Genomic DNA, 26,411 nt, shown 5'->3' with positions numbered 1-26,411 from the left:
CAGAAATACACAATTTGCTTGATGCTCAGGATTTTATTATCAGGACCTATACTTTTAAGAAAGGAGCGGTAATACAGGCAGGCCTCGATGCTGGACGTACAATCGAAGGGTCGGAGTGGATAAAAACAACAACAGGAAAAGAAAAAGAAACATTGCAGCTACAAGAAGAGAGACAAAAACACAATCACATCATCTTCACAGAAAGTATATGGTCTGGTCCCCTGAAACGTCACCTCGGACTCTCTGGGATGGTTGTCAGTAAATTGTACTTCGTTTCAAGATATAAGGCCTCCGGGACTTGGTGGTGTGCGCCGCTTGCCTCTTCAGAATGTAGGGTGATTTTCGTTTCAGCGGGCCGTCACTGTTCTCCTCTAAATATTCTTGAGAGTCGTGGAGTAGCTGTAGGGGCAGAGAAAGAGACACAACAGAGGGCGAGTGTCACACATCGAGGAGGAAATGGCAAACACGTGTTTTGTTGCTGAGTGGCGGGGTAATGGGAGGCTACGCCGGTGTAGCTGTGATTAAACGAGTGCTTCTCCTCTGTGCTTTCATGCATGGCAAAACAGGTGCTAATCTGCAGTCGCTGTGTTAAGATTTCTTTTTTTAAAGGCTGTCGTATGAGAAGCTTAGAGTGAAAGGAGAATGATGGAGGACAGGGAGGAACAGACAAGGAGGAGGGGTGAGAGAGCGAGGCGTTTAATGAGGTGTGTTTACCGCGGGAGAGGACGGAGGAGGCTTGTGTGCATGTATTTGTGAGATGTGCCTCAGATTGAGAGCGAGCCTGTGTGTGTGTCTGTGTTTGTGAGTGTGTATTTTTTAAGGATTCACATTGGCCAAGACATGCCATCATTGGCTGCACTGGTTTATTTTTGTTTTGGTTAGTAGAAGTGAGTAAAAGTACAACATATTGGTAGGCTACTGTTAGCTGTTAGCTTTTGGTATATTTTCTTTCTCCGATGCATTTGACAGAGAGGCTCACTTCCTTCTAGACTCCGCCAGATGCTTTGATTTGCATGATTCTCAGCAGATCCATCTGGGAACTCTCCTTTGGAGATCTTTTGGGAAGGGGCGAAAATACTGGTTGCTGATTGGATAAACCATCTGTCTATCGGGCCAAATCTACCAATCAGATCGAAGAAGCATATGACATGCTAACAGAGCGTCAAGGCAAAGCTCAGAAAGTAAACAACATGTCGGTAAAGGATAGTTGCCGTAAAATGTATACATTTTATATAAATATTTTATTTTACGCAAATTAAAGGATAAAAGGCACAATTTCAGGTGCCCGGTCCAAGAGAAAAAAGTGTTAGCAAGCGGCTAACAGAATTAGGGCTATCGCTGTCTGAAAATGTGTCTAGATCAGGTCGAGTTTGCATGCGTTGCGTCACACTTAAACTACCTCAAAACCAACCCTGATTGGACGTTCGCTTGGCAAAAGCTACATTTTGTCTCTGTCACACATTACCAGACTGATCTGTGAGTCAAATACAATGGAGCTTGTGAGATCGGGATGGTCTCACAAGGCTAAAACGATGCTGCTGTTGGATAAAAAAATAGAGCTAAAAAAAGAAAGTTTTAATTATATTTTAAGAGTTTTCTCAATTAATTGAGCAGCATGTAATTATTCAACCAGTCTGAGAGCATGGAAATCCACAAAATGATGGATGTTTGCTCCAAGATGTGTGTTTAGGGGCAAAAAATTAGAAACTTAACAGCTAAACTGATCATTTTAAAGCATTTCCGAAACAACAATCTTAGATGATTTAATTAATGTCACATGTTATGTTAGGCGTTACAAGGCCTTATCACATGCTTCTTGATCAGGGTAAAACAGTTAACAATGCAGGCCTGTGTGTGTGTGTTTCAATATTAATAAAAACCTGTGACTTAATAAAAAAGCATCCCATTATTCAGACTTCGTGTGTTCAGAACAATATTTGGAACTTGCATTTACACATCGTCCAATCGCATGTGATGATCACGTCATCTGACGAGGCTCTGGACCTGGTCCACCTTGAGATCAGGACACTGAGACGTGAACAAATCCCCAAACTGTTGGATCTTTTAAATGTAGATATATTGCCAAGAAAACAAGGTCTAGTATTTTGAGCATATTTGAATATTGGGGGAGATGTGTGCAACGTATTTCCACTGTGGTATTGAAGATATTTGTATGGCAGCAGGGGAAAAAACAAAGAACAATACGCACATCTTCAAAGCAAAGGATGAGAGCTTCTTCAACTACTGTGTGTGTGTGTGTGTGTGTGTGTGTGTGTGTGTGTGTGTGTGCGTGCGTGCGTAACTCACCCTCTCCTCTCTGCTTTGCAGCACTCTGCAGATGAGTTGCAGGTTGTACAGCTCCTCCAGCACCTGGAGGCTTCCCTCCCTCATCTCGCCACCCTCCCCCTCCTCCTCACCGCTCCACGCCTCATGCCTCAGGCCATTCACCATCCTGCACAGGTTGGCCAGCGACACGCGCCAGTAGGGGGCACTCTGCTTATTCTGTTTCATCTGAGAAAAAGGGAAGTAGGGAGGAAGGCGGAGGTGTTGGTTTGACAAGGATACTGTTTCAAATTGAACACAGGAAGCGATTGGTTTTCTAAATTCAAAAGCTCGGCAATAAATTTGACCCGTGTGGTGAGGAGGGGATTTAATTGGCGTTTCAATTAACGTTGTGAACTGAGGGGAAGTGGAAATTGAGTTGACCCCAGAGGGAGAGGGACCACAGAGGACACAGACACAGTTAATAAACAACCGAAGACCATGATTAACTTCTTTTCTGTTCATCTTAAAAAGGAGCTGGACTCAGAATACAGGGGGGTCTGGATCACCACCGCACGGCTCTGACAGACCCTGTGCATGAAATAATGAAATATATTTCCAGACCACATGCATTAACAAGCACACACTGCTGGAGTGACTGTCAAAACAAAGAACAGAGACACTCAGATTACATTGTAATCTACTACTATAATAATGCTGTGCATGTTGAGTACAGTCCCCTTTCAATAGTTTTGTCTATTTATTGCTTTTTTTATATTCAACATTAAACTTTTCTGCACAAAATTAAATATAGGCTTTCGTCTTAAGTTATGGATGCGTATGAACACAAACATAGGGTGGACACAATAATAAGAACACCTATAGGCCTATAAGTTATTGCAAACTAATTCAACAGTCCTGCTGTAATCTGCATAATCTTACTGCTGTGCTCATGTTTGGTTATGACTGAAATTATACAACTCAAGGAGCTATTAACTAGTGATTGTGTGGTTAGTGGAAGCACTGCTTTATATTATATTTTAGTAGTATACTAGTACTATTATGTGTGCTATTATTAAGTTTTTACTGTATGACTGACAAATATGAATCCATCATATATGGACGTGTATGTTTTCTATATAAGTGTTGAGAAAATATCTGATACTGAACATACAGCACTATTTGGCTGTTTATTTTATTTGTATTTATTCTTTATTCTCAGTGTCATTTAGAATTAGTTGATGATGTAATACATTGTATTAACAATGTATAATAATGTTCAATATTCTTTAGGAAGGTTAATTGTTAAGGGGAAGCCACCTTCTGAGTCATATCGGTGCAAAATCCACAAAGAAAAGACTTTTTAATTACATCTGAAGAATTGTACTTTATCAGTAATCAGTGCATTTTAAATCTTTTTAAATCAGTTTGGATGTTAAAAATCCTACATCAATCACGCCCTGATTCTTATTTCAGACAAATCATGATTGATCCTTCTTTCACAATGTAGCCACGTATTTGGTAACCCTTACAAATGTTATTTTTTATCTCATTTTTGTTATGTTCTGTGAATCTGACCCATCATGGATGTTAAATCTCATGTTTTGCATCTTAAGCTTTAATTGTTTGTGTTACATTTCAATATTTCACAGCACCACTGTGCTCTAAATGCTACTTTGGAGGTTTTACACATTCAGAACGATCCTGGTTTTACAGTTGAGGCAATAAAAGCTTTTGGCATTTGCACAGAGGATGCATTTTTAATTTCCCTTCCTCGTGATTCAGACCGCCGCATGTTAAGACACCTGTTAAGATATATGCGTGATATTTCTCAAACCTTTCCCGAGCACCAAACACTTAAGTAGATATTCCAGTCACCGCTAACGTCATCCAGCTGCCGCCTGTTGTGTTATAATCTAGTTTGAGTGCTTTAAAGACAGGGGGAAGGGCCCCAGAGCCCTGTTTCCACGGGCCAAACCTCTGGGTGTCACTGAGGATGATGGAGAGAGATTCAGGGGGCGCGGGGGAAGTTGTCCCTCCTAAGTTATTGTAATTGGCGGCAAATCCTCCAAAACTCACTTTGGTCACATTGTTTGAGCATCAGTGGAAAATAGCCTCCTCTGAAGGTATAAAGACTGGAGCCGGGGGTGGGGGGGCATTTAATGAAAGCTTCAGAGACGTCACAAGAACAACACGCCAGGGACCGAACTTAAGCAGCCACTGACATTTCACAAATCAATCACGCGTCGACTCTTTCAGAGTTTTAAAATTAACTGTGTGAGTGGGGTCAGGTGTGGTCTCAATTATGGGTTTCTTATGGAGCTTCATCAGGATCTTCTCCCGTAATGCTACTTAAACCACTTTGAGGGGGGGGTGAGAGTCGATGCGGGGATCCAATAGTCAAGCAATCCCCATGTGGACCCTTTGTTGTGAACAAAACCAGCCCCGTCTCTGTGACGATTGATTTTTCAGTCAGTGAACGGTTTAGTGACCACCAACCTTAAACTACTGCGGCCAAAATCCAGTGTCATGCTTTACTGTCTGCTGCTGGTTCTGTTACAGAGGGAGCACTACAGGGCATATGTTGAATCAGTCAGAATAATAATAATGAATGCTATAAATAATAATGCTATGATGTTCAATAAAGACATGCAAGCCACAGAGAGAAAATCTACCCCCTGGATCCAATCAGATAAACAGAAGAGTGGACATGCAGGTCAATCACTTTAGCTGTCACATTCAAAATCTACATGTATATAGCGAAGACAGAGCCGCACGAGTATCCTCGACTATGCCGCCTGCACTTTCCGGCCTCTTGAGCACTCTATCAGTCTTCCAGCAAGTTATTATTACAATCATCACCCCTGAGCAGCCTTTTTGAGCATCAGCAATGAATCACGGCTGATTTGTCCCCGTCACGTCTCCGTACAAGCTCCGGGGTTATTTATCAAAGAGAGAGAGAGAGAGGTGGAAGACGTGTCATTATGATGCTGTCAGGACCATCTGAATCCTATTAGGTTGGGCCATACAGTACCTCTTTCACTCTCACCAATTCATCCCTCAGTCTCGCCTGGCCCTGAGCTCACAACACCTGATGAACTCGTCAAAATTCATCGAGTTTCAACTGAATAACCTCCCTTATTTTCATCTCAAAGGTCTCGCCCACAAGCGCAGCAGTTGGAGTGTGTTGATTTTATTTACTGCGCTCTGCACATTCGAATTGTATAAAAGAATCTCCTTTTATTTTTCTAATCAAACTAAGGTCAGTATTAATGTAACTTGACACAAAGAGGCCTCTTGTTGTAGACGATTCATCTCCAGCTCAGCACGAACGCAAACCAAAAGCTGAGGCTGCGACTGAAGCATCCAGATCCAGATTTCATGAAAGGACACCTGTGGGCAGCTTCTGTGTTGGGGTCAGCTGGAGAGATGTGAAGGGGGCACTTGCCGACCGGGTGGGTTGTAGCATTTTGCACACCCAGTCTCTGATGCCACAGGTGCAGGAAAGAGGAGACCCACGTACCTTGGAAGTGAAGAGACCGCTAAGTAGCTCCTCTTCCAGCGCTCGCTGATCCTGGTCGACGTCTGTCAGGTAGAAAAGAAACAGGAATATAACCTTCGACCAAATCCAAGCAGGAGTTACATGAATCCCTGAGGGACTGCTGCATTATTAATGTCAATGAGGTGTATTAGTATAGCACGGTCTGTGTCAATTTGTCTACTGGCGTTTCAGCTTCTTCGTGAGCTGTTTGCAACATTTATATCTCGAGCACTGTGTGAAGGCAAATCATGCTGAGCCAAAACTCAGTTTACGTTCTTATTTCGGAGGCGGCTGTGGCTTGGTGGCAGAGTGGGTCGTCCTCTGTTCGAGAGATTGGTGGTTCGATCCCCATCTCCCCCCGGTCCACATGTCGAAGTGTCCTTGGGCAAGACACTGAACCCCGAATTGCTCCCCGTGCTGCGCATGGGTGTGTAAATGTGGTGTGAATGGTTAGATCAGATTAGATGGTGTGTAGATGTCCACTGCCATCAGTGTGAATGTCTGTGTGAATGGGTGAATGTGACAAACACTGTGAAGCGCCTTGAGTAGTCACGAGACTAGAAAGGCACTATATAAGTACAAGACCATTTACCATTTCTCTTTCAACACTTTTAAATGTTCAACAGGTGACAAACAGTGAAGCAAAACACACATTTCCCAATAAAACTCTGTCAATCCAACATGCGTTATTGATTTTAAGGCTTCAGATTAGATACATTAGATTGTGTTTTTCCATCTGACAGACTCACTGCACGTTGGTTCCCTGGACTAAAAGTGACTTTGTAATCTGATCCACCATCGGTTTAGACTCTTAACATTGTTCCAATTTTACTGTATTTAATGAATATATTTATGGGAATCAATTTGTGATAGACTGGCGTCCTGTCCAGGGTGGACCCCGCCTCACGCCCGATGTCAGCTGGGATCAGCTCCAGCCCCCCCATGACCTCGACAGGGACAAGAGGCTGCAGATGAATTTATTTATTTATTTATTATTTAAAGATAAATCATTTGGAATAGAAAAAAGATATGTTATACTCTGCTGTCGTTTCTTTAGAGGTTCTTTTTTAATATATAAATGTGAGTTCAAAACATTTGAATAAGGAATGACTTTTTTTGAGGGAAAGTTTTTTTTTATAGGAGCTTAAAAGAGATGAAATCCTGAATAATAATAATAATATAATAAGTCACAACTCACGACAGGAAATAAAAACAAGGAGAACATCATTTCATGCATGAATGTTATTTTTACCAGAAGGAATTTACTCATTTTTCAAAGTTATTAGCCTCCTGAAGTCAGGTTAAAAAACTGTGGATAAAAATGTGTATCTACGTTTAAGAATAATAATAATAATAATAATAATCAATTTGACAGCCAGGGTATTCGAGTATATAATCCTCAGATATAATAATAAACTCGGAAAACCAAAATGTAATGACGAAGCTTTGACGTTCAAATTATTATTTACAAAAACATTTTTTTAGAATATGCAGTTTTTCAACACCTGCAGCAGCATCTTCCAAACGATGCACCTGTTGCACACAGTAAGTTTTGTGTCATACTTCACGTGTGTGTCGTGACTTTTCCCTTATTTTCTCACTGAAATTAAAAATCTGCGCTGGATCTTAAAATCATATCACGACGAATAAATGCAAAAACCTATAAATGCTTACCTGTACAAAGTCCACCGCATGTGAAACAGAGGAGAAGCACACACACCAGCTGTGCCCGCATCTTGATGAGAAAACACACACAAAAACAAAAAGGATCCCACACAGAAGAATTCACCTGAGGAGGAATCTAGTCCATAAGGTCTAAAGGTCAGACTCTGCTAAAAAAAGAGGCTGGAGAGGGGGATTCGCAGTGATGCTCCTCTTCTTCTCTTCCAGCTCCAAACACACTCCCCCTTTCCTGACAGTCCTCTGGTTGTGCAGTGGGCTCCATTCCCTCAGTTTATAAGAGCCAATGTGATGTCAGAGGACCGGTCTCTCTCCTCATCTCCACCCCCACCTTCCCCCACCCACTAATGCCCCCCCGCCCCAATCCATCCATCCATCCATCCACCCATCAGTCGTACGGTCCCTTCCCTCCTTTGTCATCGTTTCAGCAGACGTCACATCGGCACCACGAGGCGAAAAGGGTTTTGCGTCAAGCTTTGGAAGATTTGGTTATTTCACCTCATGAATGCACACATGAGGTTTGTTCTGGTGATGTGGGAGGACGCCTGACAACGATTCACTCTATGTCACTATTGGAAGAAGCTATGTCCCCTACATCTGCTTTTTTAATTTTTATAATGTATTGTGTCTTTTAAAAGCAACTGATAATTGCTTTAAAAACAAATGAGTGCCTGTTAAAGACATGAATCCTAGCGATCGTAGTCAGTTATTAATATCTGGAAAGGCATTTATATTTAAAAAGTTGAATTGTATCAATATTAAACCTCCTCAGTAGAAGTTATGCACCAGCTTTTCTTTAAAAAAAACATCCTTTAGATAAACTTTATCAGTCATGAGAGAGCACCTCTCTGGAAATAAACCCACATTAGAGAAATCTCAGCACAAGGAACCTTCAGTAGCTCTTCTGGATCTTTGATCATATTGTTCTTCACCTGCAGACGGCGTTTGCCAAGTCGTTACAAAACTGTAGATTTCCACTTTTATGAGCACTTTGAAGACACTTCGTCCTTATTGGCTCAAGCTCAGGTTCAAGGTTGACTCTTGAATCGACAGAGCAGTTAAGAAAACAGCCATTGTTCCTTTTTTTTTTTACCAAATTCAAAACTAGATATCGCGTCTGCATCTGATACTGGATCCTGCACCACAGGGGAGAATCTCTCTCTTACTGAACAGACCCTTAAATGAAAGTACAACGGTCTTCCATCAGTGCTGGCTCTTCTTGTTTTTTATCTGACTTTTCACTCTCTGATATATTTCCATCCTGGAAACAGCGACATGTCAGATGTGCATTTACTTTGATATGCACGACAAACAAAACATGGATATTACGCAAACGTCACATCAGATACTTTAAAGTTCACTGCATATTCTGCTCTATCTGCTGTCTGTTCCAGGTGCTATTGTTGTCGTTTGGACTTCAAATGAACCGAAATCCATCACATAAATTAAATAATATAGACTCTTATGATTAATTGGTCATTGCGTTAAAGCAATTATTCATTTCTATATCTTTTCCATTTCAAAACACTAAATAAAAGCAATCCTTAACGTGGATGCCTTCAAATGAAATAACAAAACACGGCTGAAAAACACTAATGTTGAGTTAGATTTAAAACCCCAAAGTAAAAATAGATAAGTCAACAAATAAAGTAACATCAGTACAGTGTAAGCCCTAGTTTCAGCTCTCCGTATTTACACTAATTGCTCCTGAGAGACTGATTTCCTTTTGATAAAGAATAAATATCCCGGTTGAAACAGCTTCAAAAGCACGTGTTTGCAAAAATATACATTTGGAGCATGAAAAACAGTCAGAGTGGAGTTAAAGCAAGCTGCATTCCTCTCATGTCGGCATTTCATCTTGGTCATTTGAATCCAGCAGGGTGAGCCAGTAACTTAACCCAAAGAGGTTACATTGATCCATGCATGTCCTGTGCTGCAGCTCCCTGACACTGTAATCGTGTCTTTACATCAGTTTGGCCTCATGGGTGCACTTTTAAATATGTATATGTAAGTATTTGAATGCATAAAACCAACGTGTTATGTACACACTCTATATTTACTGCACTGTGTGGACATTGGGGCGACTGTGGATCAGTGGGTTGTCCTCCATTCGAGAGATTGGCGGTTGGATCCCCACCTCCCCTGGTCCACACGTAGAAGTGTCCTCGGGCAAGACACTGAACCCCAAATTGTTCCCTGTGTCGTGCATGGGTGTGTAAATGTGGTGTGAATGATTAGATTAGATTGTATGTAGATGTCCACTGCCATCAGTGTGAACATGACACACACTGTTAAAGCGCCTTGAGTAGTCTTCTGACTAGAAAGGCGCTATAGAAGTCCATTTACCATTTTTAGATATACGTGGAAATATGTGCATCATATTCTTATGGGATTTCTCTATTTTCTGGGATTATAAATTCAGATTTTCTTATAAATGTTCCTCATTCTGACTGTATCCTACTTTGGGGTATTTGGAGTTAGTGTGTTGCTGTTTCCACTGAACACTGCGTCTTTGTTCGAACTGCCATTACTTCTCTCCTGCATTGTCTCGGCGGTGGTGTTTCTCGGGTTGTGCCTGCAGGTGGAAGGCGGCGGAGACACACCAATAACTGTCAGCACAGTCTGCATGGGAAACACCGCCCTCCGCTCCGCTTGTCGGATGGGGCGGACAGAGTTGCGGTGGGAACAACCTTCAACTTTTCACAAACACTCCACATAGTGTCCGACGCCCTGCCATGCTGGGACTCTAACGCGTTTCGGATTGCTGGTTGTATTTTCCTCGCGCGCTCCTGAGTCATGGCTCCGTTTGGAAAAAACTTCCTGAAAGCTCGACAGAAGAACAGGTAATTTGATGAGAGTGAGGTGTCCTGACAGGGAACCTGTTGAGTGGGTTTTTTCTCCTCTTCTTCTTCTTCTTCTTCTTCTTCTCCGGAGCTCTGTTAGTGGAAAGCACTGTTGTGCAGAGAGATTTACGCACAACGCAGTGCGCATGGGATTAATGCGTGAGCTGCGCACGGGGCAAAGTAAAGTTTTTAGGCTGCATCAGAGTTTTATTAAAAGGACTCTGGAGACTACAGTTCAGAAGCAATCAAAGAAAAAGCTACATATTCAGTACAGCAGCGTGGTGGGGACACCATGGGACATAAAACACACCTTACACACAAACGCACCATTAGAACCACAATATAAACTAAAGAGTAGATTACAGGACACCTTTTTTATATGTTGTTTTATCTGTTTTGTCAGGGTCTAACACACATGTATTATTGTTCTAAACCCACATTGGGGAATCCTAACTCTTGTGTGTTGCCATCATAGGGTTAATATGTTAAAATATTGTCGATTAAAAAGTATATTGGTCAATATTTAAGGCAGCATTGCATGTGTGTGTGTGTGCTCATTTGGAGGAAGAAGGGGATGTAACATTTAACAACTCTTTATATGCATTTGGTTATATTTTCACATTTGTAACTAAATGAAACTGGCAAAGGAAGTTATGAAGGAGGTTATTCCCCACTATTTTAATTTTTAGTGATTGTGTCATCCCTGTCAACTGTACTGTTCATCAGTTTAAAAGACCTTCTTCAGATCTGTATATACTACACAATGTTTGTTTTTAATACATCTGGGACACCAGAGTCAGAGAGCATTTGTACTTCAGGTCAAGAGATCCTGTCACCAACACTGGTATAATTTGCTTCAGCAATCTCCTTGAGTGGCTATATGCTTGGCCTTTTGATGTGCCCCTGGTTGCAGCTGGGATCCAGCATCAGCCTTTGAAAAAAAGGTGGGAAAATTAGATTTACTGAGCCACAAGCGACCCTCTGTTCATGGCCCACAACTTCTAGTTGGATTGTTGACTGCAGACTTTTGTTGCGATGAGTTGGTAAACAAAGTTTCCCTTTTGGTGTATCTAGGTCATGATCCAGTCCTTACACGGTGCAGTCGGGATTCTTATTGGGGGTGGGGGGGACTGCTAATTATGGGTAAAGAACTGTTTTCATTACCTCAACATATTGAGACTCCTTTACCACCAAACTCAGCAAAAAAGGCTTTGGATTAAGATCAGAAATAAAAGAAGCTTTTATACTAAATTACTGTAAACCTCTTTGACAGTGGCACCCGCAGCAGAATGGCTGTATTTTGACATCACACACAGAGCTGAGATTAATTATCTTTGATATCTTCAAACAGTCTGACTGAGGCTGTCTCCAGTGGATGTCTTTATTTGTTTTTTTCATGGTGTGTGGTAATTACCATCAGGGCACCTATAATTACCTCAAGTGTTTAGATCTGTAGATATGTCAAACGCTTGATTCGCAGAGACTCGCGCTGAGCCGAGTGTTTGCTACAGAATGACAAGATGAAGCAGATGTGGAGTTGTTAAAAGCATACAAAACTTTGGCTAACTTTCAGAATAGATGCTGTGTTCATTGCAGTTGACATTTTTTTTAATCATCAAAAGAATCACAGTGCGTCAGCGAGGAGTCCTGTGCGTCAAACAGCCGTGCTATAGTGAACCAGCACATACAGGTCCTCAAAAGGAAGTAACATTAAACAGTTGCCAGCCAGCCACACATGTCACTCTTTAAGTGTAGTAGCATGACACCATTGTGTGCAGGACCAATTTGCAGTTGCAATACTTAGGTTGGCCCCGATTTTTGCTGCAAAAAACAATAAAATCATCGTTATTTTGAGTATGCCGTTTATTCTCACTGAGCAAACGTGTATTTGGTGATTCACAGACATGGGAGGGGAAGAAGAAGAGGGGTGGGTGGTGTCTCAGAGGAAGGGGAGAAAAGGGAAGGGGTGTGTTGTGTCTCTGCTCACAGATGCCTATCAGAGTGGGAGTCATCCCAGAGATCAACCTATTGAGATAGAAAAGTGATGTTATTTCCTCACTGATCCCTCATCCTCTCTCAGATAAGAGAGAGGAAGCGTCTCCTGTCCACCACTGAGTGTACGTTTTTACTATTCTACAAACCAGACACATACAGCACTATTAATATACCTTCCCCTTTCTACAGATCTGTGCGTGTGAGAAAGAAATAATTCGTTTTGACTTAAGTTGAATGGTGTGATGGCATTCTATTGTTTCATAATCTCTGTGACGGACAGGACAAATGAAACCTTTAAGTAAACTGAGAGCTGCGTGGTGGTCAGTCTGAAAACAGACGCACTTTAGTTTGTTCAGGAGATGCTAATGCATGGTTTTACAGCCTGAACATTAATATGGAAATTAATGGTCACCGTGCGTCTGTAATGTGACGTCCCACAGCAGATTTCCTCCCAACTGATTTTAAAGGGTTTGGCTCTCATGTGTAGTTTTCACAGGGTTTTATTTAAGTAGTTTCATGAAAACTCCCATTGAGGTCTGGGGTTTACCCGGATCCACCTGGTAATAAAGACATGATGTCACACTGGCCTTGTGCCTCTGTCGATGGCAGTCAGTCCACCACTTTGGTCAACACCTAAAAAATATCAGCAACTATTGGATGGATGCCATAAAACAACAATGGTGATCCCCTGACTTTTCCTCTGGTAGCGTCACCTTGATGTTGTCATTTGTGTTCTTCGGTGAAATTGAGTACAAACACACTTGTTCCTCTCAGGATGAAATGTAACATACAGTAGATTAGCTAACATATGACGGACATTTTTATTTGTGCAATACTGTGGTTATGTGCCCTGCGATAGACTGGCGTCCTGTCCAGGGTGTACCGCGCCTCAGGCCTGGTGTCAGCTGGGATCGGCTCCAGCCCCCCCCCCCCATGACCCCGATAGGGACAAGCAGTTGAAGATGAATGAATGATGAATACTGTGGTACATGAGAATCCTCAAAACGTCTCCAGTCAAACAATACAGGCATTGAATCGTTTTTGTATCAAGATCTAGAAAAAAAAGAAAATCCCCTCAAGTGTTCTTTGACTTAATAAGACATGTGATTGGCCCGCTACCACGGAAGCTACAACCCGTATAATCGGTGGTGTGGTGAAGTCGAGTGCAGTGTATTTGATGAAGTTGGCAGTTCAACATGCCCACATGCCAACAAAATACTCAAATCACTATCACTTCAAGGATACTAGTACTCTTACTGATGCTGTTAAAATGATATTCAGCCCCAAAAACTCGGCTTTATCTGCACTTTGAGCATGTTAGCATATGCCTAAATAAACTCAGTGTGCCCAGGTCCAGGTCATAGCTGTGAGCACCACAAACTAATTCCCAGTTACTTTTACTGTTTTGGGGGGGCAGGAGAAATCTGAGGGATGGATTTACCAAAATGATACGAATGTCCACAACTAGAGGTAAATAAGGGGGCACTCACACTGTCCTTCTACACTGGGCCAAAACAGGTTTTTCGGGTCAAGCCTAGAGCGTTTGACCAGTGTGAGTGCAACCGCTCCGTGCATAACTGCGGCCAGCTGGCCGTCCAGGGCCTGTCTGAGAGAGGTGGGCTTTTGTAGAGCGCGTTTGCACATGTACGAGCACGAGGCCTACGGCATTTTATGTGCACCTGTTCGACATAGAAAAAAAAAAAAAGACGGACCATGCGCGGACATTTCACAACGACAACAATGGTGGCGAAAGGTTCACGTTGGTGTGATGCGGAGGTGGAGTGTTTACTGCAGATTTGGTCGGATGAAAATATTCAAAAACAGTCGACAAGACGCACAAAAACTCTGAGGTCTATGGAAAGATTTGTAATCAAAGCGACGCATCGTGATGTTGCAATCAATGCGTGTGACGTGTTACGACGTGATGACGTATGGACAGGCAAGAAGCATTTGCGCGAGGCCCAGGTAGTGTGAATACAAACAGGCCTGGCCAGCGGGGGGAGAGGAGGGGGGGACAAGTACCCTAAAGCCCGGGGCGCGGTGCGGAAGGACAGTGTGAGTGCGCCCTAAGAAAATATGTTTTATGTATTCAGCGGCACCAACTTTTTAATAGAGTTCCCATCAGGAATGATAGTTTACATGAGGTGTTGCTGCACTTATAATATACAATTTCAGTCCTGTTTGTCTTTCAGGTGTAAGGGTAACCTGTAATTTCCTCACCAACAGAATCGAAAGGCTCATACCACAGCCGGAAAATCAGACTGTTGACAGCAATGGCTACAGGATATGCCATCACTGCTTTCTTCCGTTGGAAATAACTGCATCACCTTATCATGTCGCTATTGATCTGAGGGAAACACGCTGAGACACTGGAAAGCTATAATTCTGTCATTTGTTATGACTTGTTCAAACCACCTGCATGCAGTCTTCTGTGGTGACTTGCAGCTTGCAAATTTATTACACAGAGGGAATTGTTCTTGTCCACAAGGCTGTTATTATGAGTATCACAATGGAAGAGAGTGAGGCCACCATAGTGGAGCTGTAACGTAATCATCCAGCGCAGAAACGTGTGCAGGAAATTCATATAATTTACACGTTTCCTCCCGCATGTCTGGAGTCTTACCTGGTATCGCAAGTTCAGACTGAGGTCAAGGCAGTCTGCTCGGGTTTCTTGGGTTCACTCAAGTGTGAAAGGTTGAGGTGTGAGCATCCTGTGTTATTCACTTCACAGCATCCACCATTACTTTACATTTGAATTTTTCTGTTAATTATCATATGTCCTAACTCTTATCGGAAGTTCTTTGCAATATCAGTGTCGGCTTTGTCGGCTGGGACCTACAGTATGAGGGCACCCTCATTTGTTGCGTCTAGAACCACAGCTTAATCCAAAGATATGAAAATCAAAATGGCACCCGAAGTGACAGCCCTTATGGATGTATTGGCTACGATGCGATCAGTCCAATGGTGCGTGCAGTATTTGTGTTTGTCCTGGCAGAGAGATGACTGGAGAGGGTTTGGGGCTTTGGTTCTCCCAGACACTGATCCTACCGGTCTCACCAGAAAAAATAGCTATTGACAGTGATACAGCTCCGTAGTCTTTCGACCTACAAACAACTCGAGAGTGAAAATATTCCATGAAATCCAAACACAGAACATTTTTTCTTCTACGTTAAATTTGTCTCATTTAAAGATGTTTTGAAAGACTTACCAACTGGCCCCAGTACCAGCTCCTCTCATAGTAAAATCCATTCAAGTCAATTACCAAAGTCAATCCAAAGGGAAGGAGCCCATTGGTGCTTTGTTTTATGTGTAGGGACTCTTCTCATGCTACTGCAGAGGTTTGGTGTTATTTTGAGCGGTATTGGCGGTTAAAGAAGCCCCAATGCCCTGAGCTCATCAGTGTTAGCCACGTCCGGCTGTTACGTCACTCCCGGGTTTCTCCATTAATAGTTGTTACACACAAAAAACTGTCTCGATGGCTTATTTGATTTAAGTAAGTGCTGAAAAAAGACCATGGGATGATTTTGTGCTGGGATTACTCTTTAAGAAGGTGCTGAGGTATGGAGGAGAGAAGTGCGGGTTGTGTTTTCTTGATTATTCTGTATCAGAAGCCGTGTTTCCATAAACATTCTGAAGATTCACAGTTTTTACGCTCACCTGAGGTGTCTTTTGCCTTTTATTGAAATAATGCACTAAACAGGATCTGGAAACACCTTTGCCAAAGTAGTTCTGACTAAGCGAACATTTAATATGATCAGATTCAAGAAGCTTTATTTATTCCGAGGGAAATTATTGTGCAACAGCTTCAATACAAAGATGGGAAAGGATCAGAGTGACAATAAGCATAAAAACATAAATCAAATCAAAGTAAAGCTAACGTAAAATAAGTCAACAATAACTAAATGTGACAGAGTGCAGCAGACATTGTGGTTAAACGTAGGTTTATACAATATACAACAATACGCAGCGTGCAGTTTAGCAGCAGATTGAAATAAAATAAGTACAAACTAAATAAGTGATAAGGAGCGATAAGTGATAACAGTCTTCTCGGATATTCCCATAACGTGTTCATGTCTCTGGACACATGACACATGACCATTACTAGCTGACAAGAAAGAACAATTTACACTTGCCTAACTGTAACTAATTCCTGAAGACCTGTCTGTATTTTTCTCTTGCAGAAGGTTGTGTTTCCTGTTAGCGACCTCTACTTCGTCTGCTCTGTTCTCTGGCGGGTCACAGCGCTGCGTAGCCTTTAGCAAATTCCTTATTTTGTGGCATTTCAAAAGCTTACATAAATTCCACTTGACAGATGAAAACACAGCTACAGTCGGCTGTCATTGTTGTTGCTCTCTACAGGTAATCCCAAAAGTAACTTTCAAGAAAACCCCGAGCTACAAAACGTCACTACTCACATCACATCACAACTCTATTTGTGAAGTCACAGGTGCTCCGTGTTTTTCTACACCTTATCTTATAAACACGTAGAAAGTGCTGCTTAGAGAGCTGAAATATTCTCGTTCTCACTCAGGCCTCGGTGAAACCAAAACTATTATGCTGAGTTATAGCGGCCAATTAAAAAGTCATCAAGTCATTAAGATGGAAGCCATTTTATAAAGCATTCTTGGAGCCACTTCAAAACCTAAACTGGCATTAAGATACTAATACATAAACAACATAGCTGCCATTTTAGTTTTCAAACCCAAATTAGACTTTAACTTCGGTTACCCTTCTGGTTTTCCAGTATCATGTAAATCATTGTCTTGAAGTATGAGTGTTTTATTTCATGTTTTGATGCCATTTAAGTTTATTTTCGCGACAGGAAATTTAGCCACTTACTCTAGCTGACTTTTCAATGTTTTCATATTTCAACATGGACGTCTGCTTAATTTTTAACATTGTTAAACAGACCATAGCGACTGGTGTGGAATCCATTTTTCCCCTTCCTCCCTCTGTCCATTGAACTGTGGTCGGCAGGATGTTGTGTGAGCGTTGGTGATTGTGGCCCAGGACAAATACAGGTGTTTCCCTGCCTCGCTGTACCCTCTTCCTGCACAGCTGAGGGCTTGGGTCACCCTCTCTGAAATATCTGATTGTCTGTAGAGCGTGTTTACTCACCTGCACGTTCAGATATGATTGCAGATCTGTCACATGTTGAGGCCAGTGTTAGTGTTTGTGTAGTATTCATGTTCTTCGTTTCCCTATACTGTTTATCCTCCTACCTCTTATTCTTTCATCCATCCTTATAACCTCTTCAGTTTGTTTAATGTCAAGGTAGAACTGTCCAGTATTTCACGAGCCCTTTAGTTTAATCTTGTGACCTTGTTCGGGGTTGTAGCTCCCCACGTTGTGAATCATGAGCTCTGAATTCTTTAATTTCTGACACTGTACAGCTAAAAATATTCAATATTTATTTGAGACAAACATGTTTCACAGTTGTTGTGTTTGACTTTTTACTGTATCCACCCACTGTTTATCTCTCCTGAGCAGCAGTAGCATTGGCAGGGTTTCCTGAGTAGGTGGTAGCTTGAAACTCTTAGGTCAAAGTCGCCGTGGTCGTTGTCTTTGATTGCCGGAGGCATGCTGGATTTGTTTGGCTTGCACATAGCTCAGGTATTTGCTTTGCCTCACTCCTCTCCAAGGGTCTCCATAACCATTAACCAGCCTCTTGCATTGTTGCATGCGTATCGCATTCCTGAGACCTTATTCACTGCCAATTTACACAATGCCGCAGTTGTGTGTTTTCATGCCGTGTGGGAACCAAAACACAGTTGAATCACACTGTAAAATCAGCAAACTGTAGACAGCATTTAAGATTTAAGTCCTGGTATTAATTAACTACATACAACTACATCTCACTTGCTTATGTTGGTGTGCAGGTGAGATGTTTCTGTCTCATCTTCAGAGGATTTTTACCACCCTGACTTGTGCCAATCAGTGGTTAATGTGGACTGCATGCAGACAAGGTTATCTTGTCAGATTAACACAGCAGTTCCATGATGCAAGGTTTGTATCTGAAACCATTACTACATACCATGGTGAAGAACAACACCTTACATTTGATAGCATGGCTTAACACGTATAGTATTGGATTTCAATCAAACATGTTGTCTATGTAGATAAGACTGTCCTTGAATGCAGCTCTCTAAAAGAAAAAGAAAACCTTTAGGAATAGAAATATAGATTAAACACAACACACGTGGTTTCCGTCCACTTCTGTCAGTTAAGTTGAAAAAGCGGCCTGCTGAACTACAGCTAACCTCCCTCACTGATGCCAGAGTTTTCCATGGGAAATCTCTGTCATGGACTGTAGATGAAACTTGACATTATCCAGGATTACAAAGCACATTATTCGGATTTATCACTGTCTGTTTGATTTTGGGGGCTTAAGGAATGTTGGTCTGGGGTTTTGAATCTAGTCTGCAGTTCACTGGAAGAGGAGGAGGCCAGTTTGTGTCTCTTGTTGATATTATATAGATAATCTTTCTCTGTTCCCTGTCTGAAATTACAGGAGCAAGCCCATTCTATGTTGCTGCTTTGTTTATGCTCTCAGAGTCGGCTTTAACTTTTGATCTGAGTAATTCACCGAGACCGAAACGTAATCACACAAATTGAAGAAGATTGCAAAACATTTTATCTTTCATATAAATAATGACATGATACATCCGTCTGCACTTTGAAATCAAATTTAAACGTCTAGCAATGATATCTATTTGATTACTTGATCATGTTGTGGATGTCTTCATGCCGGTGCCTATCATTTAATGACTGGATATTACCGGCAGTCCATTAGGCATGTAAAAAATTGATCATCATCGGAATATCAGAGGTCAAGTTTTACGGTCCAGATGAAAAGGTAACGAGGGCCTTGGGGTGAAATAGCTCAGAACGAACCATTAAGTGATCGTCTGTGATGAGATGGACGATGAGTAACAGTCTAATAGAATCAAGACAGGGACCACGAAATGAGCGAATGTAGTTTTCTGCTCATTGAGCTAATGGAAAACCATCAAAGAAGGATCTTTTTAAGAAAATATATTACTTGGAATAGTGAGAGGGCTTCTAAAGCATGAGTAGGAGAGTATGTGTGTGTAGTGTACTTTGACAGCGTGATCACACTGTCCTTTTGGCCGCGGCCAAAACCGGTTTTTCAGCTAAAGTCTAGTACCTTTAAGTAGTGTGAGCGCACCCGCTCCGCGCTCAACTGGGGCCAGCTGGCCCTCCACGGCCCGCTTGAAATAGGTGGGCTTTAGCGGAGCCGTTTGCACATGTACGAGCACGAGCCCTACGGCAGTAGCGTTATGTCCGCCTGTTCGGACATGTAAATAGAAGGACGGACCATGCGCGGATATTTAACAACAACAAGAACAATGGTGGTGAAAGGTTCACGTTGTGTTTACTGCAGATTTGGTCGATGAAAATATTCAAAAACAGTCGACAAGACGCACAAAAACTCAGAGGTCTGTGGAAAGATTTGTAAACAAAGCCACACATACGCGATCAATGCGTGTGACGTGCTACGGCGTGATGGCGTATGGACAGCAAGAAGCATTGGCCGAGGCCCAGGCAGTGTTAGTACAAACGGGGCTGGGGCGCGGGGGGGAGAGGGAGGGGGGACAAGTACCCTAAAGTCCGGGTCGTGGTCCGGGAGGACAGTGTGATCACGCTCTTTGACTACTGATGTAAAACTTGTGAAGTATGTGAACCAAACCTTTTGTAAACTTAGTTGCTTGAAAAGAAAATGAATGGATAATTATTTTAAGACACTGAAAATGTAATCTCAACAGCACTGGTGTGGATAGCCAGAGAGGATACCTTTTGTTGCACGCCATCCTGCTTCTGTATCCGCTCATTTCCTGTCATATCCCTACTGTCTGTCTAAAGAAAGGTAAACAAGACCAATAATAATAATACATTGGACGTATATACTGCTTTTCTGGATACGCAAAAGCACTTTATAAAGATCAACAACAAAAAACAAATAAAATAATCCATGAGGAAGGGGAATAAAGCAGAAATGGAATAGTAGAAAAGTTTGTTAGGTGTTGGAAGTAGTTGTGATTTGAGGGATTTCTTGAACGTAGAGAGTGAGCGGCAGTTTTAGGGAGGGAGCTGCAATAGAGAACTGTGTAGCAGGTATATTGTTGAGCATGTTCGCCATCTTAGTTAAGCTTTTTGGTTACGCTAACATTTGCTAATTAGAACAAAACAACGTACAGAAGGGGCTGATGGGAATGAAATCCGTTTTGCAGATATCTAGTCATAAACCATATGGATGGGAGTGAAATTTGACCTTCATGATGGTGCAAGATGAAAAAGTCAAAGGATCGTGGATATGTTTTCAGTATGGTTTGTTAGTTTGTCTGTTTTTCAGCAGGATTAAGGAAAAACTAATGCTCCAATTTCCATGAAACTTGGTAGAAAGGAGCAGCATGAGCCAAGGGAGGACTCATATCCATAAATCATTTTTACTTACATTAAAAAAGTTCGTGTGTGCTCTCAGAGTGCCTTTTTAGTGATAATTCGTTTTGTGAGCACACGTGTTTGAACCAGATTTAATGACAATCTATCCCAGCCTGGTCTCACCAAAAGGCGTGTGAATGACACCCTATTTCTCTCAAGCCATCTCGCGTATAATTTCAACGCATGTCATGTTTTTTGCGTGTCATTTCACGCCATGTAGTCTCAATTGACTTGTATAGTGCAGAGATGGCGTTGTCATTTCACGCACAAATGTCATTGAGGGAAAACCCACGTGTTCGTATTTCTCCGCTACTTTCCGGAGAAATACGAAGTGGTGGAGCTTTCTGTCAGAGGGTTGTTTTTAAATCAATATTTCATGTGAAGGATGGCTGAAATAACGGGCGTGAAATGCCCTGACCCTAACCCCTAACCCTAACCCTGACCCTGACCCCTAACCCCTAACCCTGGGGAACTACGGGCGTTAAATGACACGCAAAAAGCTTAATATGCGTAGACATGCACGCGAAAAGTCATGCAAGTCATGAAAAGTGGCGTGCTATTTATACGCCCTCCCATGAGACCACGTTGTCTATCCAATAGTAGACACAAAGTCAACTTAAGTCACACTGGAGGTAATGCAAGACCATTTCCAAAGTCAGTAGTGATTTGTCCTCAGGGGCTCATGAATGTCTGTACAAATTCTGTAATTAACCAACGAGTAGATGTTGAGATATTTGACTGGATATGTGAAAAGTAAGACCTGCTTATGGCATTAGAGGTAAAGTATGGATTGTACCGAAATCTTTATCCACTGGGGACCATGAATGTCTGATGTTTCTAATCACTGGATGGATTCACACAAAATTTTGTACAGTGGGGACCACAGTTGTGGACCAACTGACCAACATTACCCCATAAGTGTACTTTATACAACGGTTTATAAACTTTTGTGACTGTTTGTCTGCACACAAGTTCTGTGTGTTGTGGATATACTGTGTGTTATGTTAAGGGCTTAGACCTTCCTAATGTTTCACTTCAAAGCCACAATTGCTGTATAAGCTTTACTTTTCTGTCTTCACCAGGACAAAAGATGCCGACCCTGTGGAAGGAAAGGAGATTCAGGTTACGGTCTGCAAAGAGGAGAAGGTTGTCTGTGGAGTAACGAAGCACACAACATGTGCAGATATGATTCAGGCCTTACTGGATGATCACACGTCCATCCCAGAGAGCAAGCGTCTCCTGCACGGGGAACCCAAAGACTTCTGTCTCGTTGAGCGGTGGAAGGGTTTTGAGAGAGTGTTGCCTCCTCTCACCAGAATCCTGAGACTCTGGTATGCCTGGGGTGACCAGAGACCCTTCATCCAGTTTACCCTGGTCAAATCCAGCGATTTTGTGCCTCAGCCCCCAAAGAAGGGCGGAAAGCCCAAGGGGGCCAAGCCAAAGCGATGGGAGCACGGTCATCCTCAGAACACCCACTCACTGCCGGTGGAGAGGCAAAAGCGCATGGTAAAGAAAGCTTTCCGAAAGCTTGAAAAGCTTCACAAGGAAAGCAAGAGCTCCCCAGGTGCCGACGAGATCGACCGGATGGTGCAGCTTATTCTCAACCAGGACCACACCATCCGGGAGCAGATCCAGCGCATGAGGGAGCTGGATATGGACATTGAGCGGAATGAGCTGCAAGAGCAGAAGGAAGCCGAGTCCGAGAGTTCACTACCTCTGGCTTGTGGTCAGAGTTTAGAGGTGCTCAGCGAAGAGCAGGTGCAGGAGTACCTGTACACCAGCGATGGAGTCGAACAGCTTGAGCTGCAGGTTCAGAGGCACCAGGAGCTCATCCTCCAGCTGTCCCGGGACATTGACGCTGAGCTGAGGAGGGCCAACTTCCCTCTGAGCCAGTATGAGAACAGTGAACAGGAAGGAGCTGCGGCTACTTGCAGGATCCCCTTGGACACAGACGAATCATTCTACGCCGCTGAACTCGAGAGGTTGCAGGATGAAGTGAAACACAGCCTCTTCACCGGCGTGTCCCTTCACAACCAAGCTGCAGAAATAGATAAGCAGCTGAAGTATTACAACGCTACGTTGGTCTCCAAGGATCAGGAGTGCTGGCAGCTGGCTGCCCAGCTGAGTTCACTGCAAATTGGGGACAGTGAGGAAGAGCAGAAGTCCAGTCCTGTCCCTTTGAAAAGTGAGACTCAGTGCAGCTCACAGGCAGTGAAACTCAAGCACAGCCTGTCCCCTCTTGACGTTACAGACACAGACTCAGACACCGGGATTAGCTCCACACACAGTCAGGACTCGCTGTCACCATGTCTCGACTTCCCTCCCCCCCTGGACACAGACGTTTAAAACAACCCAGTTGAACCTGCAAATTATATTCCTCTGCTTTAACCCCAGTTTGTGCCTGGGTCACGTGTTTTATCATTACATTCGACCGTCACAGTTTATTTTTCCTAAAGATAAATCCCTCGTGAACGTTTATGAAACATGAAGGTAATTGAATTAAAGCTGAAACAGCAATTATTGGGATAGTAAATCAGTTTCAGTATGTTTGTAAGAAAGCTGCCAAACGGACAGATTGCTCAATAAGCTGCAGTTTTTGGTAGTGAAATACCACTTTTCTTGATTGTATATCTCATCCAGACCACAAAGTTATTTCCCTTATGATTCTTTGGCATATTTTTCTTGTGTTGTGCAAAGGGAGCAAGATGATGCATCACTTTTGATTGTGATATAAGTCACAACTTGGGAAACTGGTTTAAAATCACATTTTTGTTCAGTGAACAAGATTTTTCTTTAATCCAGATGGAACAAAGAGTCTTTGAGGATCCTGGAATTACCTTCAAAACCAGCCGCAAGTGTTGTTAAAAAACTTCCTGGGTTAATAAAAGGCAAACTAATGCTTAAATCTGTGACTTCAATGTAATGATAATACATGCAAGGCCCAAAACGTGACCTATGTGTGACCCAGCTACAGTTAGTCCTTTGAACATACACACACACACACACACACACATCTAAGGTGTACCAGGCTTAGTTTCTTAAAAGCCTTGTTTTGTTTCTTGCTGGTGAATGCATAGTCTGCTTTCACTTCTCAAAGTTCAAGCTATTTATGAAGCTGCACGTCTTTGTACACACTGGAGTCTATTAACAATGTTTTATATTAAAACAGATAGTTCACTGTTTTGGATGTAGAATATAAGATTTATTAAAAATGTAACATCCCTCTCGGCCACACTGTAAATATACTGCTGTTACATATTAGCGATTGCTCTTATTACGCAAGCACACTTTGTAAACACAATTTGAGAAAAGCATATTTATTTATCATGTAATTGTATTTCACAGATGAGATTTTATTATGACTGTTTTCCCTCTGAGTCAATAATAATAAAATAATCATGTTTATGGATGAAAAACACAAGTATCTGGGCTATATCTGTGTCAATCATGCCTAAAAACAGGAAATATCAAGTCAAATGTACATTTCAACCCTCCTAATAAACACTAATTGTGTAAATGTCACGAAGGTGAATCCCTCTGTTGTCGAGTTTGTCGTTGTCGAGCACTCGTGATTTAACGATTTCCACCAAGTTGTTAAAAACACTGCTAGGTGTTAATGGTAAAACCACAAGGAAAAACAAGTCACGGTGTCAAATTTTATAAATTCCTCAAAGATCTGAGTCACAAGAGAGAGCTGACACAGCTAGCACAGACCCCCCTTCCCGTCACTGCAGCATATAATCAGACAAGATGGTCGCCAGGCAAGCACCAACAACAGCGAGCACTCTCCTCTTGTCAAGGCACTGCTGACAGACTAGCACTTTGTACTCGGGGCAAAGCGGGGCCGGCTGCTGCAAAAGCAGAGGGTATCTATTTCACACACTAATTGCTTAACCCCCCCCCCTCTCTCGTCCTCCTTCACCGCTTCAAGCCACTAAGTAACTCCACCAAGCATGAAAGGCCAGAGATCTTACAATGTGAACAATCTTGCACTGGTGCCTCACACTCGTTGATGAAACTGGGGTTTATTACGGTACTTCAAGCATGTTTCTAAAACAGGTACACGCCAAGCTGGAATAAAGGGGCATTTTGTAGAATTTAAAAAGAAAGGGAATGTTGAATACTTGTTGTTCAAGGAGGGGCTTGAAAAACAGGGTCACGCTCACTTCACCTCATTATTTTATTGACATGTTCAGGCACCTGCCGTTCTCAAATGTCAATATAATATGTAATGAAATGAACTGATGAAGGATATCCCTGTACTTTCTCATATTAAGGCAGCTGAGGCACCAAAAGACATTTAACAAAGCACAAGGTGTATATTTCCAACCCTTGGCGAGAGAACAATAAAAAAATTAAAAAAACGCCATTCAGTGTTAGAGGCTCTGAAAGAGTCTGGGCCTTTAAATTAAAACTCCGATATGGTTAAAGTAAGAAAGATGTGGTTATGAAGCAGTTTACAGGCTTTATAAAGATTTTTAAAAAGCTCAAAACACTCAAACCACAGAGAAATGCACCCAGCCGTATCAAAATGAACCGCGCTCATCCAGGAGTCCCGTGTTTTGGGACACATCCAACACCCCATCCTGCCTCCTTAAGCAGAGTTTTGCCGTCTTATACTATATCTCCTGCATTCATTACGTGGAATGCACCTTTAATAAATACGTGGAGAATGCACAAACTACTGCATGTTACTTTTTGTTGTTATATGTACGAAAAATGCATAAGAACAGCCTGAAATATGTTCTACACTGGTTCTCACACTGTGGTACTCAAGCTCTCTCCGGTGGAACGTGAAGGAATCTCCATAATAATAAAAGGAGGAAACGTTAATTACTAAATAAATAAGGAATTACTTAAACTTATAAGATCCATGAAATGTAATTTAGAACAAGTTTAGCATCTCCTGTAATATTGTTATTTCAATATCAGTTGTCACGTTCATTGGTTACGAGCTAAACTGTGATGCAAGAGAGTAAGCCATAAATGATCTCCTCATTAGGAATAAAGCTTCCTGTCTGTAGCAACAGTGCAGGCCTAAGCTACTGTATGTTAACATTGGTCTTAGTGGGCCTGTGAATATTCTCATTTGCCCAGGTCGTCGTTACCCTCAAAGCAATTTCAGTCAAAAGCAACTGGACTTGGTTATTTGTCTAGGAAGACGTTTCACCTCTCATCCAAGAGGCTTCATCACTAATTGGTCTTAGTGGTGGTCTTTGAGAGAGCCGGATATTTTCTGCGTTGGTACGTTGTGCACAAAGTTGGAGAACCACAGTTCTAGTAGAAACCCAGTTCTAGTTGGGCGGCAGTAGCTCGGTTCATAGGTGACTCGGCTGGGAACCGGAGGGTCGCTGGTTCGAGTCCCTGTGTGGACCATGAATGGAGTGTGGACTGGTGGCTGGAGAGGTGCCAGTTCATCTCCTGGGCACTGCTGAGGTGCTGTTGAGCAAGGCACCGAACCCCCAACTGCTCGGGGCGCCGGTCACTGGCAGCCCCCTCACTCTAACATCTCTCCCTTAGTTGCATGTATATAGGTCCTGTTTGTGCATGTGTGTGTATTTCGGGCCTGTGTGTGTGTGCAAAAGGAAAAAATAGAGTGAAGATTGAATTTCCCCATTGCGGGACGA

The 26,411-nt window shown here is 42.4% G+C and overlaps 2 protein-coding genes across 2 annotated transcripts; one reads left to right on the top strand and one right to left on the bottom strand.

Moving 5' to 3' along the window:
- Positions 1 to 255: 255 nt before the first annotated feature.
- nts (neurotensin) lies at positions 256 to 7,538 on the bottom strand (the record flags this gene model as incomplete). The annotated part of the gene is made up of 4 exons (XM_083916065.1): positions 256 to 399; positions 2,308 to 2,511; positions 5,786 to 5,847; positions 7,478 to 7,538. The coding sequence occupies 4 exons, from the start codon at positions 7,536 to 7,538 to the stop codon at positions 256 to 258; spliced, it is 471 nt and encodes a 156-aa protein (XP_083772191.1).
- A 2,666-nt stretch (positions 7,539 to 10,204) lies between these two features.
- On the top strand, positions 10,205 to 24,151 carry rassf9 (Ras association domain family member 9). Its single transcript, XM_083916243.1, has 2 exons — positions 10,205 to 10,326; positions 21,867 to 24,151. The coding sequence occupies exons 1-2, from the start codon at positions 10,280 to 10,282 to the stop codon at positions 23,128 to 23,130; spliced, it is 1,311 nt and encodes a 436-aa protein (XP_083772369.1). The 5' UTR covers positions 10,205 to 10,279; the 3' UTR covers positions 23,131 to 24,151.
- Positions 24,152 to 26,411: the final 2,260 nt, after the last annotated feature.

This window comes from Echiichthys vipera (genome assembly GCF_963691815.1).
Source record: "Echiichthys vipera genome assembly, chromosome: 7".
In the NCBI taxonomy this organism is placed as follows: Eukaryota; Metazoa; Chordata; class Actinopteri; order Perciformes; family Trachinidae; genus Echiichthys; species Echiichthys vipera.
This window is presented reverse-complemented; position numbering and strand designations above follow the sequence as displayed.

What these genes read in the sequence shown, in the direction of transcription:
- rassf9 (XM_083916243.1), top strand. Translation starts at nt 10,280, where the DNA reads ATGGCTCCGTTTGGAAAAAACTTCCTGAAAGCTCGACAGAAGAACAG. An exon ending in AAAGCTCGACAGAAGAACAG is followed by an intron (nt 10,327 to 21,866) that starts GTAATTTGATGA and finishes TGTCTTCACCAG; the next exon opens with GACAAAAGATGCCGACCCTG.